An 18651-nucleotide genomic window follows, 5' to 3' on the forward strand; every position below is an offset into this window, starting at 1 on the left:
AATTTACATTCCCACCAACAGTGCAAGAGGGTTCCCTTTTCTCCACACCTTCTCCAGCATTCATTGTTTGTAGATTTTTTGATGATGGCCATTCTGACTGGTGTGAGGTGATACCTCATTGTAGTTTTGATTTGCATTTCTCTAATGATTAGTGATGTTGAGCATACCCCTCTAGGGTATTTTAAATTTCAGTTATTGCATTCTTCAGTTCTGTCTAGTTCTTTTTTATATTTTCTTCTTTTTTGTTCAAGTTATCACTGTATTCATCCATTTTTCTCCTTAGTTCAGTAAGCATCTTTATGACTATTACATTCAACTCTACTTGGTAAATCGTTCATCTCCATTTCATTTTATTCTTTTTCTGAGGTTGTGTCTTGTTCTTTTGTTTGGAAGGTTTTTCATTGTCTCCTAATTTTTCCTAACTCTCTGTGTTTGTTTCTCTGTGTAAGTTATATCAGCTAATCTCCCAGTCTTGAAAGAGTGGCTTTATTTAGAAGGTGTCCTGTAATGCCCAGTGGTGCAATCCTCCTTGGTCACCGGAGCCAGGTGCCCCACGAGTATCTCCCATGTGAGCTGTGTGTGTCCTCCTTTGGTGGTTGAGCCGTGCTTGCTGCAGGCCCACTGATGGGTGGGACTGGCCCCAGTGTGACCAGCTGTGAGGCCCAGCTGTGACTGTTGCAGGTATACTGGTATGCAGAACTGGCACCCCAGAGTGGGAGCTGCTTTGGAGGGGCACTGGGCCAGCCAAGGCCACCTGGTGGCTGGGGTGGGCTAGGAGCTACTTTGGAAAATCTAGCCAGGGTGGGTGGCTGGGCAGGATTGGCCTTCAGGGAATACTGGGCAGGCACATGGTGTTGATTAGGCTGATTGAGAGTGATAGAAATGGTGCCTGCCAGCACCTGCCAGGTAGGTGGAAGGAGAGTTAAAAAAAAGAATTGCACCCGCCAGCACTTCCATTCCCAGAGAAAGCTCCACCAGATCCCTGCCCCTCCAGCACACACCCTAATACTAGTCAATGAATCTTCTTGTCTTATGACTTATGACTTATGACTCTGCTTTTCAAGCTGCTTCCTCTGCACTGGGACTCAGTACTAGTCAATGAATCTTCTTGTCTTATGACTTATGACTTATGACTCTGCTTTTCAAGCTGCTTCCTCTGCACTGGGACTCAAGAGTCAGCGAGTTTGTGTGTGAGCCCTTCTAGAGCAGAGCCTCCATATCCCATGACCCTCTGGCTCTCCCACACATAAGCCCCGCTGGTTTTCAAAGCCAGATGTTATGGGGCTCTTCTACTCAGTGCAGGTCCCTTAGGCTGGGGAGCCCAACATGGGGCTTGGACCTCTCACTCCTCAGGGCGGACCTCTGTGGTTGTGATAGCCCTCCCACTTGTGGGTCACCGCACTGGGGGTGTGGGTTCTCACTAGACTGCACCTCTGCCCCTCCTACCCGTCTCACTGTGGCCTATTCTTTATATCCTTGGTTGTAGAAAATGTGTTCTGCTAGTCTTTAGGTCATTCTCAGAGACAGTTATTCTATATGTAGTTGTAGTTTTTGTGTGTCTATGGGAGGAGGTGAGCTCAGGATCTTCCTACTCCACCATCTGGATCTAGACTCTCTATAATCTCCCTATTTTAAAACCTGCTAATTAGCAAACTTAATTCCATCTGCTTCCCCTTTGCCATGTAATATAACATATTTCAGGTTCTGTGAATTAGGCTGTGGATCTTTGGAAGGCCATTATTCTGCCCACTACATCCCTCTTTGTCTTTAGTACCAGATACCTTACATAAGTGTGGATTCTTTTTATATCTATCATATAATGACTATTATCTTGTTTCTCTTATGAACTGTAATTGTTAAGAAGTTCATACTCAAATATAAAACCCAGATGTACTAATTAGTTCATTTCAAATGTCTGGTAATTTTACTGCTCTGGTTCCTTTTATGCTGTATTGATTCTATAAACTATTAAATTTCATATTGTTTTTCATTTACAGGAAACACCTTTTGTTGTATCTGCTCAAATTCTAATGACTCTATAACCCTCATCACCCCCAGACCCATGGCCACCACTTTTACACAACATGGGGGCTACAACCACAGTTGACTGGAACTGGACTTGGTGTCTACAACACGGAATAATCACAGACCCTTCCTCGGGAATTCAGGGAGCATCTGTCTTTCTCTGAGGCTCATAATGCACCATTTGTGCTTAGAAGTTGTACATGGCATTTTTCCACTCACCACATGGATTGCTTAACAGAGAAAGTTGGTCATCAGGAAAAATAAATAAAAATAAACTACGGCTGATGAGCAGAAAGAAGTAGACAGTAAGAAAATAATCCATGGGGCCTCAGTAGCCTTAAACATATGGATTCCAGTTCTCCCCAACACCTTGTTATATTCTTTGCCTTGGTGTCCATGACGCACTCTTTCATTAATACAATAAATTTTTAGTTCTTCAACTATTTCAGGTTGTTTTCTGTTATTTACAACTAAAGTGACCATCTCCTACCACTATGAAAGTATAGAAAACTCGTTTGCCCACGTAGAATACAAAGCAATAGTGCTACCCCCAGAAGCTTACTCTCTCTGCAAGCCACACAATGCAGGACGTTGGGTGTGTATAATATGTCCTCACGTGATGCCAGGTCACATTATTAACAACAAAAGCAACAAAAATGTACGCATTTACTTCACAGACACAGTTGAAAAGCAGCCTCTCTGTACATCTTTCTCTCCTACCGTCTGGGCTGCAGGTCTCCACTCTCAACTAAATCTGTAGAATGGAGTTGAAAGGGAGCCTGTGGCACATTACCTGTCTTTAACTTCTGGAATCTTCGTTGTGGCCAGTGCTGTCACAGAAGCACTATCTTCCAGCACCAGCATTCCTTTATTCACGTTTTTGTACTACATAAGCACGTGTCTATCTCCATTGAAAACCCGAACTCATTTAAAGTCAAGTACCAGCTTTTACTCAAATTTGAAAACCTCCCATGACAACTTTGTACTTTTAAAGCAACAAACAGAAAATTTACTTTGGAGGAAAACCTGACAGTAAAGGAGTGGTACCATAATTTCTTAAACTATTAAGAAATGTAAAATGAAGGACAAAAAGGAGTGAAATAAAGGCCTCAATAAACATCAAGGTTGCATGATAGCAACTTTACCTGAAACCTTTCAAAGCCTCCTTGTGGGAGTTTCCAAGACAAATATATTGTGTGTTCTTCCTGCCCCAAAATCAGCAAATCTGATGGTGGGTCTGGATCTAGGGCAAGGAAATAAGACACGGGAATGAAAGCTTTGAAAAAAAAAAAAAAATTTCTATCATCATGTTACCTGTACTGGACGGATAAACTTGACACTCACACTATGGAAGACAGACATGATACGTAGGCTTTTCTAGTCAGTTTTAGCACTATGTGATCTTGTGCAGGCTATTTACCTTGAATCTCAGTCCCCTCATATCCACAATGCAATGGGGAATCAAATTTTCTAGAAAGCCTTTTTCCACAATAAAATTATATAAAGTATGGATTTTCATATTTATTTTTGTCATAGCAGAATTCAGTATGAAGTTATTACAAGTGAGATTTTTAACTTAGAATTTTATGCACTGCATAAATTAAGAGATATATCCAGCCCCCTTCCTTAAGTTTCCAAACTCTTTTTCCCTTTAAACATTTTATCTAAGAAGGTTCTAGAAACTTATTTTTTCAATTCAGTAGCATGTCTCTGTTTCTAATTTATATTTCAAACTGAAATGTAGCATTTCTTTCCTTAACTGGAAGAAATGCCATATTAAAATTTTATTGGAATAATCTCACATCTAATATTCAAATTCTGTGTGAGATTTTTTTTGTCCTTACTTACTTATTGATTTAAGTCTATTAGAATTCAATCCAGTGGTAGATTTAAACCTGTGTCACTGATTCACAATCCTTTTTGTTCTATTTTTCTTTGATGTATATTCCCTTTCAACTGGAATTAACTTACTATTTCCCCAGAGTCCCATAATATTTTAGTTTTATTTTTTACATTTATTAATATTCCATCTACCTCCAAATGGATTTGAGGTGGCTTGCAAAGAGAGGTAGGTACAAAAAAGACGAAAAATTATTAATATACAGTAGAAGACAAAAGTCAAATTGTAAAGTGGGAAGGGTGGGGGGAAAAAGTTGCCAGGTTTGTTTGGGAAAACACAGCCAAAGCAACAACCTCTTAAAATACAGAATGTAGGGACTTCTCTGGTGGCGCAGTGGTTAAGAATCCGCCTGCCAATGCAGGGGACAGAGGGTCGAGCCCTGGCCCAGGAAGATCCCACATGCCACGGAGCAACTAAGCCCGTGTGCCACAACTACTGAAGCCTGCACACCTAGAGCCTGTGCTCCACAACAAGAGAAGCCACCACAATGAGAAGCCCACGCACCGCAACGACGAGTAGCCCCCGCTCACCACAACTAGAGAAAGCCCGTGCACAGCAACGAAGACCCAATGGAACCAAAAATAAATAAGTATAAAATAAATAAATAAATAAATATAAAATAAAATAAAAAATTTTTTTAAAATACAGAATGTACTATTAAACCTAGGGTAGAAATGAGGAGCTTGAGGTCCAAATAGAATAATGATTTGTACAAAGCCATAGAGCTAAGAATGGGTAGTGTCAGTCCTTCCTATAGCATAGTGGCCTTTCCACCAAAGCAGAGTGGTTACAAGGACAGAATTTGATGTCAGGGAAATATGGGTTGAAATCCGTCATCCTGTATAAGCTACTGAAATTCTCTAAGCCTCAGTTTCCTCATTCGTAAAACAACATGCATCTCATCATGATTAGTAGAATGAATATCATGATTGAGAATTCAGGGACATAAAGCATAGAAAATGCTAGGCAAAGTGCCTGACAAAGAACAAGCACTCAAGGTGATGATGACAACGATGATGATGAGGATGACAATGGCGACGATGATGCTGACAATGATAATAACACAACCAAATCTAAGCAGCAATCTAAGACTCTTTCACTGATATAGAACATGAATTACCATTTTTTATAAAAAGACTTTTCTCATCTATTGCCGATGGTTCTTAGGATGGTCTTTATGAGAGGCAGCAGTGTCATATCAGTTTGAGAGTTAGATACCTGGGTTAAATCTCACCTTCAGTAATGAGTTATGAACGCCTATGAGCCTTAACTTACATTTTAGATAACTCCGGGAGATTCAACACAGTAACTTAAGCACATAGTACCATTGCTGGTATATAATAAGTGCTCAAATTTTTTTAGTTTATTTTCCAGGAATTGATTTGACTGTTGCTGCATTTTACAGTGCTTTCCCATCCTCCACACTGCAAATCCTGAGAGGAAGCCTCCTCTCACACCGATAGGGCATGGGTACCTGAGCACACGTTCACGTGACTGTGACCCACAAGTGACAGGGCTCTTTGGAACATCTGTATATGTTCAGGGCAGGCATACGTGTGATGCCAATAAGGTCAGAAGAGGCAAACTGAACCCAAGAAATGCAACTGAAAAGACAGTGCTGGACTTCCATGGTGGTGCAGTGGTTAAGAATCCGCCTGCCAATGCAGGGAACACGGGTTCGAGCCCTGGTCCGGGAAGATCCCACATGCCGCGGAGCAACTAAGCCCGTGCGCCACAACTACTAAGCCTGCACTCTAGAGCCCTCAGGCCACAACTACTGAAGCCCACGTGCCTAGAGCCCGTGCTCCGCAACAAGAGAAGCCACCGCAATGAGAAGCCCGCACACCGCAACAAAGAGTAGCCCCCGCTCTCAGTAACTAGAGAAAGCCCACGTGCAGCAGCAAAGACCCAATGCACCCAAAAATTAAATAAATGAATAAATAAATTTATAAAAAAAGAAAGACAGTGCCATCTATTTTTCTAGTTCCAAAGTTTTGTTTTTCATAAAATGTTAACAGATATAGTCAAAATATTAGAAAAATATTGAGTATTTCAAGATGACAATACCTTAGGGTTTTAGAGTACTTTGCTCTTTTCACAAAGAGCTTTGCATTTGATTTTAGTAACAAGATTTTATACCTAGGCAGGAATAATTATTCTCATCGTTTAAGTGAGAACCTCATAGTCTTGCCCAAGGTCACAATAAATGATAGAGAAAGGAATATAACGCAGGCATTCTCCATGTAAATGAAGTGCTCCTTCTCTTCAAGCCATAATGTCATAAACCACTTCTATATTGATTGTTAACTAGACATTGGCTTTAAACACAACTACTTCCCTTATTTTCCCTTAACCCATGAAAAGTTAATTAAATATAAAATGAACTTACAAGTGCTAACCATGAGGACAGTAGGACGGCTTCTCTTTAGTCCCCTGGTAGCTATAATGCTAATTAAAAAGTCAGTCCCTGGAGAAAGGCTGTTAAATGAGAATGTCCTACACATTAAAGAAAAATCACATATTAAGATATTTAGCTCAGAAACATTTGGAAAACTCCATCTTCTCACACTACTTGCAGAAAGAATTTTATATATAAGTTTTGGTTTTTTATTGTCTATTATGGAAACAATTTGCTATGCTTACACACAAACAGTTATTGAGAAAGCATAGCTTCTTACGTGGAGAAATTTAAGTCAAAAAGTGTGTATGTCATACATACAAGCATGATGAAATCATGAATTAATTCATTACTATCTATTAGCATAAATAATTTGGTACTGTATATCAGATTTAGTTATTCTTATCACACTATAGTCCAAAAAGTTCTCTTGCAAAGTTTTCTAATTTCTATTTATACTAAACCACTAACATAGCTTTCTAACAACACATGTAAAATGTTCATCTTGTGTTCCATGTAACTTGATATAATTTCTTTTCAATATTTTCATACCTTTTTGTGGAAGGCAGGATTTCTTCTTTCATTAAGCTTTCACTGGATATTGAAATAATGTATCCATCCAGAAGACTTCTAGCTGAAGGCCAGCTAACGGTTACTGCATTTGAATTCCTACTGTGATTCAGAAATTCAACCGCACTTGGGGCTATATCATTTAAAACATACACGTAAAATAACATTTTCTACCGTACAAAGTACCTATTTTAAAACCACCCTGAAATACTCTCAGGATTTGTTTGACTCTTTGCAAACTCTGAAGGTAACCAAGACATTCCTTTTATTCTTCCTGGTAGATATGAGAAGTTAAAAGAGTGGGGGGGGGGGGAAAACCAAGAATCATTGTAAACTTTGAAACAGAGCCGATATGTACCCCAGCAGTGTTGTACTCAATATTTCCCCTGCCTCTATAATGTAGGAAGAGGTGATATCTTGGTCTTGTGTAATCACCAACCTCAGAAATATTTAATGATTTTTAGGACTCATTCTAATTAAATACCAAATAGTGACAAGGTTAATCAGCAGGAAAGTTAACTGCAATCTAAATATGAAATGCTTCCCTTATTTTCTGAAAAAAAATGTTAAAATAGTGTAAAATATATATTTTGTTTCCCCTTTAAAATTCTCCCATGTATAAGAAAGGAACAAAATTGCCACGATATTCTCTCTCAATTCCATTCTATGTTATTACAGTACAAGAATGCCAGACATGACCAGTTTCTAAATACATAAATCAATGTTCCCATACCATCCATGTCAAGAATATCTAAAATAGTTACATTAGTAGAATAGTTGACAATTTTACTTCACCTACATTTGAAAACGTACACATTTTGTATACACCCTTCCCAATCATCCTTTATTTCATATGACTACCATGGAATAAATCACCATCTGCCATTGGGAGTAAGTTGCTAACGCTGGGGAAATGGCACTTCATTGTCTGTTTAACTGAACAATGGAAAAATTAAATCACAAATGGAGACTCTGGCCAGAACCCAGACAGTTAGCAACTCTATTGTCTGGAAACAGACACACAAAAGAGATTGTGCTAATTCATACAAGGGGAAATAGAAAAAGAGACAAGAGGAAATACTGCCTGCCCATTAAGAAAATTTGAGAAGAATGAACTATTTATTAAATCTTCCCTATAAGAACCAAATGAATATTTGAACATTGAAACTTATATGTCAATGGTACCTCAATCAATAAATAAATGAATTTTTTTAAAAAGAAAGAAAATAATACATAAAACCAGAGCATTTTTATGGAATCCTTCTGATTATATTAACAATAAAATATTTTAGAAAATTGGAAATTTTAGAAAAATATTTGAACACTGAATAATACCTAAAGTGCTTACATAGGCTGTACCTGTCTGTATTTCTTTTATGTAGGGAGAACTGTCTTTAAAACCTTCTTTTTCAGTGCGAATTGAAAAGGTGTACACTGTGCCAGGATCCAGGTTAGAGAATGTTGCTGCTTCTTGAAATACCTTCTGGACCTATCGATCCAAAAGAATAACTTACCAAGTGTTCATTTAAGAAATGCTCCACAATCAAACACAAGCAAAAGAAGGTTGGTGGTTATTTAGTTTCACTACTACCCAATATAAGAATGCAGCAATACCGGCTTCAGAATAAAAGTTATTCCTCTGAAAACCCCTTATAACGTACCATGAAAGCAGCAGCACAGTTTACGCATGTGATTTCATAATGCTGAAAATTCCCATCAGCTCGATTCCAGAGAATTTCAATGGAAGAATTTGTAACTTTGCCCTCATGGATATTTGACGGTGCTTCCAGACCTACCCAAAATACACGAAACACTTAAATTCCTCCTGCATGTTTTCTAACCGGGTTTTGTTTTTTTTTTTAATTTACCCCTTTAAAGGGAATAAAAAGCACAGTGTACAAAAGGACAATAGTTTATTAATGAATTATCTATCCTAATTAAAAATAGCTGTTTACACATATGACAGCTTATAAAATATGATAATCAATTGCAATACTCAGAATCATTGTAAATACCATTACATGCAGCTAACTTTGATGTTGCAGTAAAAACTACATAAGAGCAAATTCACAGCAGTAAATGTACAATATTCAAAGGAGGAAAAAAGAATTAAAGCTTTCTGAAACTATTAGCATAAGCTGAAAAGACAACAGAGAGAGAAATATGAAGTCTACACAAAGAAGTAAAAGAATCCCTTTGTATCAGACATTGGCTGAAGTTAAAAACAAATTTTATCTGATGAGTTTTAGTGTTTAGTTTTCCCAGTTTAAAGATCTCATCTAGCATAAAGGAAAACAATTATTTTAGAAAACCTGAAAAATGTCAGCTTTAGACAATCATCTCATATATTGGTATTTCTGATTGATGTAATGATATTGATATAGATGATCAAGTATTACTTATTTTTAAAGACAAGAACTGTCAAATAGAATGCTGCCCACAATGATTCGTAATATAAGAAAGAGAGGCAGAGAATACAGATATAAAAAGTTACAAAAATTACAAGCAAAAGTAAAATAAACATATACTGAGCTGATTATGAACATGTTAAAATGCTATTGGAATAAAGTGATTTGTGACATCAATTTGAGATTATTTTGTGGAAAAAATTGAGTTTAAACAGTAAGGGAAGGATTACAATTTGGGGGAAGAAGACTCGTAGTGGTATAATTACATATGTGAAGATTTATAGTCAGGAAGAGCAAATCATTAAGAACCTGGACATTTATTTATATTTATACTCAGAAATATGTTTTTAGGACACCACGTGATTTTTATATGGCATTTATTATTCTTTGCCATTTATTTCTACATCAAGTAGATAAATTTCAAGTATCCCAAAATTTCGAAATTAATATCTGTAGAATTTTTGAGTGCCTTAAAGATAAATCAAAATCAACATGAATCTCAAAATGTAAGTATTGGTATGAACAAATATTAAACATATTAATTTAAAATATTCAAAGAGGTAAAGAAAATACAAGCTAGTTCTTTCCAGACAAATGGCAGCATGGGATGAGCAAACACACACTTAGATTATATGCTTTGAGAGACACTATCAAGGCCCCTAGACTCAAAAAATATGATCTAGATTTCATAATCTGCCTAAATATTACTCACATTCCTCACTCAGATTAAGTCATTGAAAATTCCAATTAATATGCAAGTATTTTTTTTCTGTTAATAGATAAGAAAAAATTCATGACTTACCAATTTTAAACAAGGTTAGCTCTATCTGCATACTTGGGCAATTAAAGATCAGGCTCAGTAATGAGGTTTTTGCAACTGTTTTAAAGGATCTTTGAAAACAGCTGCATTAAAGTGAATGTAGACTACTAATTTGAAATGACACACAAAATCAAAATCAAGAAGCAACTTAGGTGCTCACTTCGGCAGCACATATACTAAAATTGGAACGATACAGAGAAGACTAGCATGGCCCCTGTGCAAGGATGACACGCAAACTGTGAAGCGTTCCATATTTTTAAGAAAATGGTAATAGGAACATACATATCGATAATTACCTTATATGTAAATGGATTAAATGCTCCAACCAAAAGACAGAGACTGGCTGAATGGATACAGAAACAAGACCCATATATATGCTGTCTACAAGAGACCCACTTCAGACCTAGGGACACACAAAGACTGAAAGTGAGGGGATGGAAAAAGATATTCCATGCAAATGGAAATCAAAAGAAAGCTAGAGTAGCCATTCTCATATCAGACAAAATAGACTTTAAAACAAAGACTACTACAAAAGACAAAGAAGGACACTACATAATGATCAAGGGATCAATCCAAGAAGAAGATATAACAATTGTAAATATTTATGCACCCAACATAGGAACACTTCAATACATAAGGCAAATACTAACAGCCATAAAAGGGGAAATTGACAGTAACACAATCATAGTAGGGGACTTCAACACCCCACTTTCATCAATGGACAGATCATCTACAATGAAAATAAATAAGGAAACACAAGCTTTAAATGACACATTAAACAAGATGGACTTAATTGATATTTACAGGACATTCCATCCAAAAACAACAGAATAAACTTTCTTCTCAAGTGCTCATGGAACATTCTCCAGGATAGATCATACCTCAGGTCACAAACCAAGCCTTGGTAAATTTAAGAAAACTGAAATCGTATCAAGTATCTTTTCCGACCACAACGCTATGAGACTAGGTATCAATTACAGGAAAAAATCTGTAAAAAATATAAACACATGGAGGCTAAACAATACACTACTTAATAACCAAGAGATCACTGAAGAAATGAAAGAGGAAATCAAAAAGTACCTAGAAACAAATGACAATGAAAACACGATGACACAAAACCTATGGGATGCAGCAAAAGCAGTTCTAAGAAGGAAGTTTATAGCAATACAATCCTACCTCAAGAAACAAGAAACATCTCAAATAAACAACCTAACCTTACACCTAAAGCAATTAGAGAAAGAAGAACTAAAAAAACCCAAAGTTAGCAGAAGGAAAGAAATCATAAAGATCAGATCAGAAATAAATGAAAAAGAAATGAAGGAAACAATAGCAAAGATTAATAAAACTAAAAGCTGGTTCTTTGAGAAGATAAACAAAATTGATAAACCATTACCCAGACTCATCAGGAAAAAAAGGGAGAAGACTCAAATCAATAGAATTAGAAATGAAAAAGGAGAAGTAACAACTGACACTGCAGAAATACAAAGGATCATGAGAGATTACTACAAGCAACTATATGCCAATAAAATGGACAACCTAGAAGAAATGGACAAATTCTTCGAAAAGCACAACCTTCTGAGACTGAACCAGGAAGAAATAGAAAATATAAAGAGACCAATCACAAGCACTGAAATTGAAACTGTGATTAAAAATCTTCCAACAAACAAAAGCCCAGGACCAGATGGCTTCACAGGTAAATTCTATCAAACATTTAGAGAAGAGCTAACACCCATCCTTCTCAAACTCTTCCAAAATATAGCAGAGGGAGAAACACTCCCAAACTCATTCTATGAGGCCACCATCACCCTGATACCAAAACCAGACCAAGATGCCAAAAAGAAAGAAAACTACAGGCCAATATCATTGATGAACATAGATGCAAAAATCCTCAACAAAATACTAGTAAACAGAATTCAACAGCACATTAAAAGGATCATACACCATGATCAAGTGGGGTTTATCCCAAGAATGCAAGGATTCTTCAATATATGCAAATCAATCAATGTGATACACCATATTAACAAATCGAAGAATAAAAACTGTATGTCCATCTCAATAGATGCAGAAAAAGCTTTTGACAAAATTCAACACCCATTTATGATAAAAACCCTCCAGAAAGTAGGCAGAGAGGGAACTTACCTCAACATAATACAGGCCATATATGACAAACCCACAGCCATATATGACAAACCCACAGCCACTTCGTCCTCAATGGTGAAAAACTGAAATCATATCCACTAAGATCAGGAACAAGACAAGGTTGCCCACTCTCACCACTATTATTCAACACAGTTTTGGAAGTTTTAGCCACAGCAGTCAGAGAAGAAAAAGAAATAAAAGGAATTCAAATCAGAAAAGAAGAAATAAAACTGTCACTGTTTGCAGATGACATGATACTATACATAGAGAATCCTAAAACTGCCACCAGAAAACTGCTAGAGCTAATTAATGAATTTAGTAAAGTTGCAGGATACAAAATGAATGCAGAGAAATCTCTTGCATTCCTATACACTAATGATGAAAAATCTGAAAGAGAAATTATGGAAACACTCCCATTTACCATGGCAACAAAAAGAATAAAATACCTAGGAATAAACCTACCTAAGGAGACAAAAGACCTGTATGCACAAAACTATAAGACACTGATGAATGAAATTAAAGATGATACAAACAGATGGAGAGATAGACCATGTTCTTGGATTGGAAGAATCAACATTGTGAAAATGACTATACTATCCAAAGCAATCTACAGATTCAATGCAATCCCTATCAAACTACCACTGGCATTTTTCACAGAACTAGAACAAAAAATTTCACAATTTGTATGGAAACACAAAAGACCCTGAATAGCCAAAGCAATCTTGAGAAAGAAAAATGGAGCTGGAGGAATCAGGCTCCCTGACTTCAGACTATACTTCAAAGCTACAGTAATCAAGACAGTATGGTACTGGCACAAAAACAGAAATGTAGATCAATGGAACAGGATAGAAAGCCCAGAAATAAACTCACACACATATGGTCACCTTATTTTTGATAAAGGAGGAAGAATATACAATGGAGAAAAGATAGCCTCTTCAATAAGTGGTGCTGGGAAAACTGGACAGCTACATGTAAAAGAATGAAATTAGAACACTCCCTAACACCATACACAAAAAAACTCAAAATGGATTAAAGACCTAAATGTAAGGCCAGACAGTATCAAACTCTTAGAGGAAAACATAGGCAGAACACTCTATGACATAAATCACAGCAAGATCCTTTTTGACCCACCTCCTAGAGAAAGGGAAATAAAAACAAAAATAAACAAATGGGACCTAATGAAACTTAAAAGCTTTTGCATAGCAAAGGAAACCATAAACAAGACAAAAAGACAACCCTCAGAATGGGAGAAAATATTTGCAAATGAAGCAACTGACAAAGGATTTATCTCCAAAATTTACAAGCAGCTCATGCAGCTCAATATCAAAAAAACAAACAACCCAATCCAAAAATGGGCAGAAGACCTAAATAGACATTTCTCCAAAGAAGATATACAGATTGCCAACAGACACATGAAAGAATGCTCAACATCATTAATCATTAGAGAAATGCAAATCAAAACTACAATGAGATATCATCTCACACCAGTCAGAATGGCCATCATCAAAAAGTCTACAAACAATAAATGCTGGAGGGGGTGTGGAGAAAAGGGAACCCTCTTGCACTGTTGGTGGGAATGTAAATTGATACAGCCACTATGGAGAACAGTATGGAGGTTCCTGAAAAAACTAAAAATAGAACTACCATACGACCCAGCAATCCCACTACTGGGCATATACCCTGACAAAACCGTAATTCAAAAAGAGCCACGTACCACAATGTTCATTGCAGCTCTATTTACAATAGCCAGGACATGGAAGCAACCTAAGTGTCCATCGACAGATGAATGGATAAAGAAGATGTGGCACATATATACAACGGAATATTACTCAGCCATAAAAAGAAACGAAATTGAGTTATTTGTAGTGAGGTGGATGGACCTAGAGTCTGTCCTACAGAGTGAAGTCAGTCAGAAAGAGAAAAAATACCGTATGCTAACACATATATATGGAATTAAAAAAAAAAAATTGTCATGAAGAACCTAGGGGCAGGATGGGAATAAAGATGCAGACCTACTAGAGAATGGACTTGAGGACACGGGAAGGGGGAAGGGTAAGCTGGGACATAGTGAGAGAGTGGCATGGACATATATACACTACCAAATGTAAAACCGATAGCTAGTGGGAAGCAGCCGCATAGCACAGGGAGATCAGCTCAGTGTTTTGTGTCCACCTAGAGGGGTGGGATAGGGAGGGTGGGAGGGAGGGAGACGCAAGAGGGAAGAGATATGGGGATATATGTATATGTATAGCTGATTCACTTTGTTATAAAGCAGAAACTAACACACCACCGTAAAGCAATCATACTCCAATAAAGATGTTAAAAATAAATAAATAAATAAAAATTTTAAAAATTAAACAAAAAGAAGCAACTTAGACAAGTCTTAAAATACTTACATGTTTTTACTGCAGGCACATAATACATATTACTTAATTTAGTCCCACTGATGGTAGAAACAAAGAAATTATATTCTGTGCCTGGGGTTAAATTGTCAACAGTTATTTTACTGTCCTGTTTCAAAATCCTGGTTACATTTGGCCCTCTGTCGCTTGCAATATGTATGCCATCAAACACTCCAATATCAGGCATCTGAACAAATAAGATTACAGAGGTACTATGACTTTCATAAGGGATAACAATTTGAACTGGTTTCGGCTCTGAAAGATAAAAAGAGATATTTATAATTAGTATTTTCTTAAAACTTTCATATTTCTCTATATTATGTCTAGCATGTCCTAGAATTTGTGAAAAAATTAAATGCCTATATATGAAACTTATGTTTACTGGGTCACCACTGGACAGAGGAATAAGGTGTACATTCTGAAAGATTGCATGTACATATATATTGAAAGGACCTAATTAACTTTCATTTTTTGATTCTCATTAACAGTCTGAAAAAAACATAAAAATCTGAGATTTTCCCATTTTTTTCCTTTTTATCTATTTATTAAGAAAATACTTTTGAAAACCTATATACTAGGAGGAGTGCTCAAATAAATAAGGCCAGATTCCTGCTTTCAAAGAGCTCCCGATCTCAGAAAAGACATGCACAGATCGCTAACTAGAGTCCCAAATGGTTAGAGTGACATGAACAAAAGGCTGTTGAGAATAGAGGAAGAAATCAACAATTCTAGCAGAGGTAATTGGGGAAGGCTTTCCAGAGTCGATGATGATGTTTTATCTGAGTCTTATAGGATAGTACAAGTCTACCGGAAAGAGTGTGCGTGGTGGGGAGAGGTAGTCAGGAGGGAATCCCGGACCAAGAGAAAAGCATCAGCAAGGCCTGGAAACCAAAATGGGCATCATCGTGTATTCAGGGAATACCAAGTTCTTCTAACTCTTTACTAGCAGGGCAAGTTACTAGTCACTAGTCCTTGGCAACTAGCTTCCAACTTCTAGTCTTTGGTAAGTTACTTAGTCACTCTGTGCCTTGGCTTTTTCATCCCTAAAATGGGAAGGACATCTACTTTGCAGGGTTCCTGTGACAATTAAGTGAGAGATTGCATTTATGCATAAAGTGCTCAGAGCAGTTCCAGGCACAGGGCAGGCACTCAGGGTGGTTCAAGCACAGGGTGTGTGTGAGGAACAGGGACCGGGAATGAATGGGCCACCTCTGAGGCTGGCCGCTGTCTGTGAGAGGCTTTGCATGCCATGCTCTCGAGGTCAGACTTTACCCTGTCTGCACAGCAATTGTGAGCAGACGTTTCATTTCATTTTTAGGAACATGGTTCTGGCAACAGTTTGGTGGAAGGATTCATTTACATTTTATACTCTCCCTGACCTCTATTCAAGAGCTTTATTGTACCACAATCCTCTATTCTGCTATTTAGAGCAGATTTGAAATTTTAGATAACTTCTATTCACATTATTTTTCCTCAGGTTAATTTTAATTTCAATTCTATTTTTAGATTACTGGGATACCATCTAGTATATCCTTAAGTCTGTCTTTCTTCCAAATAGATATCTTCTATCTTCTAACATATACATTCTGGAAAAGTATTTTTTCCTTCCAAAAAATGAGACGGCCTTTCCTTTTCATTTCTTTTTTTTCTTTTTTTTTTTTTGGTGACATCTGGTTTGATGCGATGGAACATGTTCTAAGTCACTGTTAGAACAGTGACAATATGATCTGACAATGTGATTCTGTCACTTTACCCAGAGCCAGTACTGTCTAAAAAGATTTAAGCACACATCTATAATTAGAAACATAGAACACAAAATCTGTGCAATATCTCCCCCAATTCATTCAGCTGTAATATATAACTTTCCTTTTATGTTCTTGGTGGTTATGAGGAAACGTTCAATATACTAACCATAACACATTCTATATGGTATATTACTAGGTTTCAAGGCACTTTTACCATGTTTTTCTTTTTCCAGTTATGTTTACTTTTCTTTTTCTGTCATCACTAACATTTTTGGTGGGTTTCCTCTTTAAATTCCTTACAGCTTTCTTCGGCTACAAAGCTCTCACAGTAAGCATAGTTTTGCAAGACTAGCATGACATTCCACAAGTATCCAATCCATCTGAATCTGTGGGCAATGATCTATGAAAGCTTCTAAATGTACTTTGAGCAACAATTAAAGATCTGCGGATTGGAAATGAGTAACCGGTGCACTCATGGAAAAAATTCACTTGCATGCTCTTGGGTGCTGAAAACATTTTCTAGGGAGAGACAAGGCTTTAAACAGGCATAGTTTACTCTAGGTTCTAAAAGTATACAGAGTCAGCAACATTCCCTCCAGTGGGTAAATATAAGGTTTTACACCAACTCCACTTGTCCAAGGAGATGTAGTCAACGGTGTTAACACATGACATGTTAAAGCAGAGGGACACCAAGGATGGACAGGTGTAGAATAGGATAAAGTTATTCCTTCTCTTCAAAACTATACCCTGAACTTCTGAAAACTCAAGTGGGAGAAGATTTTGCCATTTCTGGTGGATTCCAGTGGGTCTCCACCTCTGCGACCATGACCTCCATCCTTACCTATTCTCCTGCAAAAGCTTTTTCAGAAGAAGTGGCAGCCCTGAGGGCTGTATGAGTTTTTTCAATATGAGACAAACTGAACTAGGCCGAATTCAAAGGTTTTTATGATAGGTAAGGTAGAATGAGGCCTCAGAGATGCCCAGTCTATCTTAAAATTTATTCTTCTAAAACGAGAGGAAAAAAAGAAAACTCAAACACCAGCTCTCCTACAGATCTCCTTCCCTCAAGAAAACTTGGATGTAGCTAACTCCTTAGACAAAGAGAGACCACATAAATAGCTAAAACAGCTTTACTTCCCACTATGGATGGCCATAGCTCCGCAATGCCATCACTCCACTCCTGTAAAGAAATAAAAATTATAACAACCTCAAAGACTCTCAGAGCGCTTGCTTGGTGTCTGAGCCCTTAAATTATATTAACTTCATAAAGTAGATAAGATTATTATAATCCCCATTTTAGGGAGAAGAAAACTGAGGACCAAAAAGGTTGAATGACTTTCCAAAAGACATAAACTGATCCTCGTGGAGCTGGAATTGTAACCCAGGTTATCTGGTTCCAAGGTCTGTTGTCATAAGCACCGACTTCTCCCAAAGTGCACACTTTATAGTTCAGGCGCACAGTAATAACTGGAGATCAAGTTTTGTTTAGTTGCTTTCAGGATAACTGAGAAAGAGACAAAGAGAGAAGGTTCAAAGGGGAAAGGAAAATAAAGGAATGTGTAAATTTTATTTTTTTCTATATGTCTGTAACATGTAGAAGCTCATTAAAAGGTAAATGTCCCTCTATGCTTGACAGCCTCAAAGTGTATGGAAGAAAGAGAAATAGGACATAGTAAATAATAGTTATCAACAACTATTTGTTGAATGAACACAAGGAAAGAGTTAATTTCCACCTTTGCACCTTGGGATAGGTTAATATTTGCTTAATCATCTTGGCACAAGTAAAAATGATGAATGATAAATAATCAAGTGATGCCAAAAGTGATTATAAAGTTTAAGAACTGACTAGAAAGACAAATAGGATTATAAGAAATAGTGGAATACTTGAAGGAACTAGAGAAAATTCACCCAAAGGAAAGAAAATATAGACACCACAAGCACCTAATGGGTATTTCCAAACATATGATGGACTTTCACGTGAATCAGGGAGTAGATTTGCTTCGTGATACTCTGGAGAACAGACATGGCTCCAAACTAGAGGAAAATTACAGGGATGCATTATAAAATGATCAGAGGAATTACATATCTTATGAGGCATTGGCCAGAAAATCTCTGTTCTAACTTCAAACCCTAAAATTCTATTATTCTTCCTAGGATTTATATATATTAATCCATGTTTCAGCATCCATTTGGATGGTGACTTTATAAATAAGTACTTGAATTAACCAGAGTCGAGAACTATGC

The 18651-nt window shown here is 37.0% G+C and overlaps 1 protein-coding gene and 1 non-coding gene across 10 annotated transcripts in view; one reads left to right on the top strand and one right to left on the bottom strand.

Annotated features, from left to right (window-relative positions):
* Positions 1 to 18651, bottom strand: part of PTPRQ (protein tyrosine phosphatase receptor type Q) — a 258054-nt gene that overhangs the window by 220834 nt on the left and 18569 nt on the right. For all 9 annotated transcript variants that reach the window (XM_061204869.1, XM_061204868.1, XM_061204865.1 and 6 more), the window contains 6 exons: positions 14657 to 14917; positions 8555 to 8685; positions 8253 to 8382; positions 6876 to 7026; positions 6315 to 6421; positions 3171 to 3268 (listed from right to left, as the gene is read on the bottom strand). In XM_061204869.1, coding sequence (XP_061060852.1) covers positions 3171 to 3268; positions 6315 to 6421; positions 6876 to 7026; positions 8253 to 8382; positions 8555 to 8685; positions 14657 to 14917 — 878 coding nt within the window. The remainder of the gene's footprint in view (positions 1 to 3170; positions 3269 to 6314; positions 6422 to 6875; positions 7027 to 8252; positions 8383 to 8554; positions 8686 to 14656; positions 14918 to 18651) is intronic.
* LOC133101883 (U6 spliceosomal RNA) lies at positions 10274 to 10379 on the top strand. Its single transcript, XR_009702769.1, has one exon. It is a non-coding gene; the product is annotated as a U6 spliceosomal RNA (small nuclear RNA).

The sequence above is a fragment of the Eubalaena glacialis genome, chromosome 11, assembly GCF_028564815.1.
Source record: "Eubalaena glacialis isolate mEubGla1 chromosome 11, mEubGla1.1.hap2.+ XY, whole genome shotgun sequence".
Lineage (NCBI taxonomy): Eukaryota > Metazoa > Chordata > Mammalia > Artiodactyla > Balaenidae > Eubalaena > Eubalaena glacialis.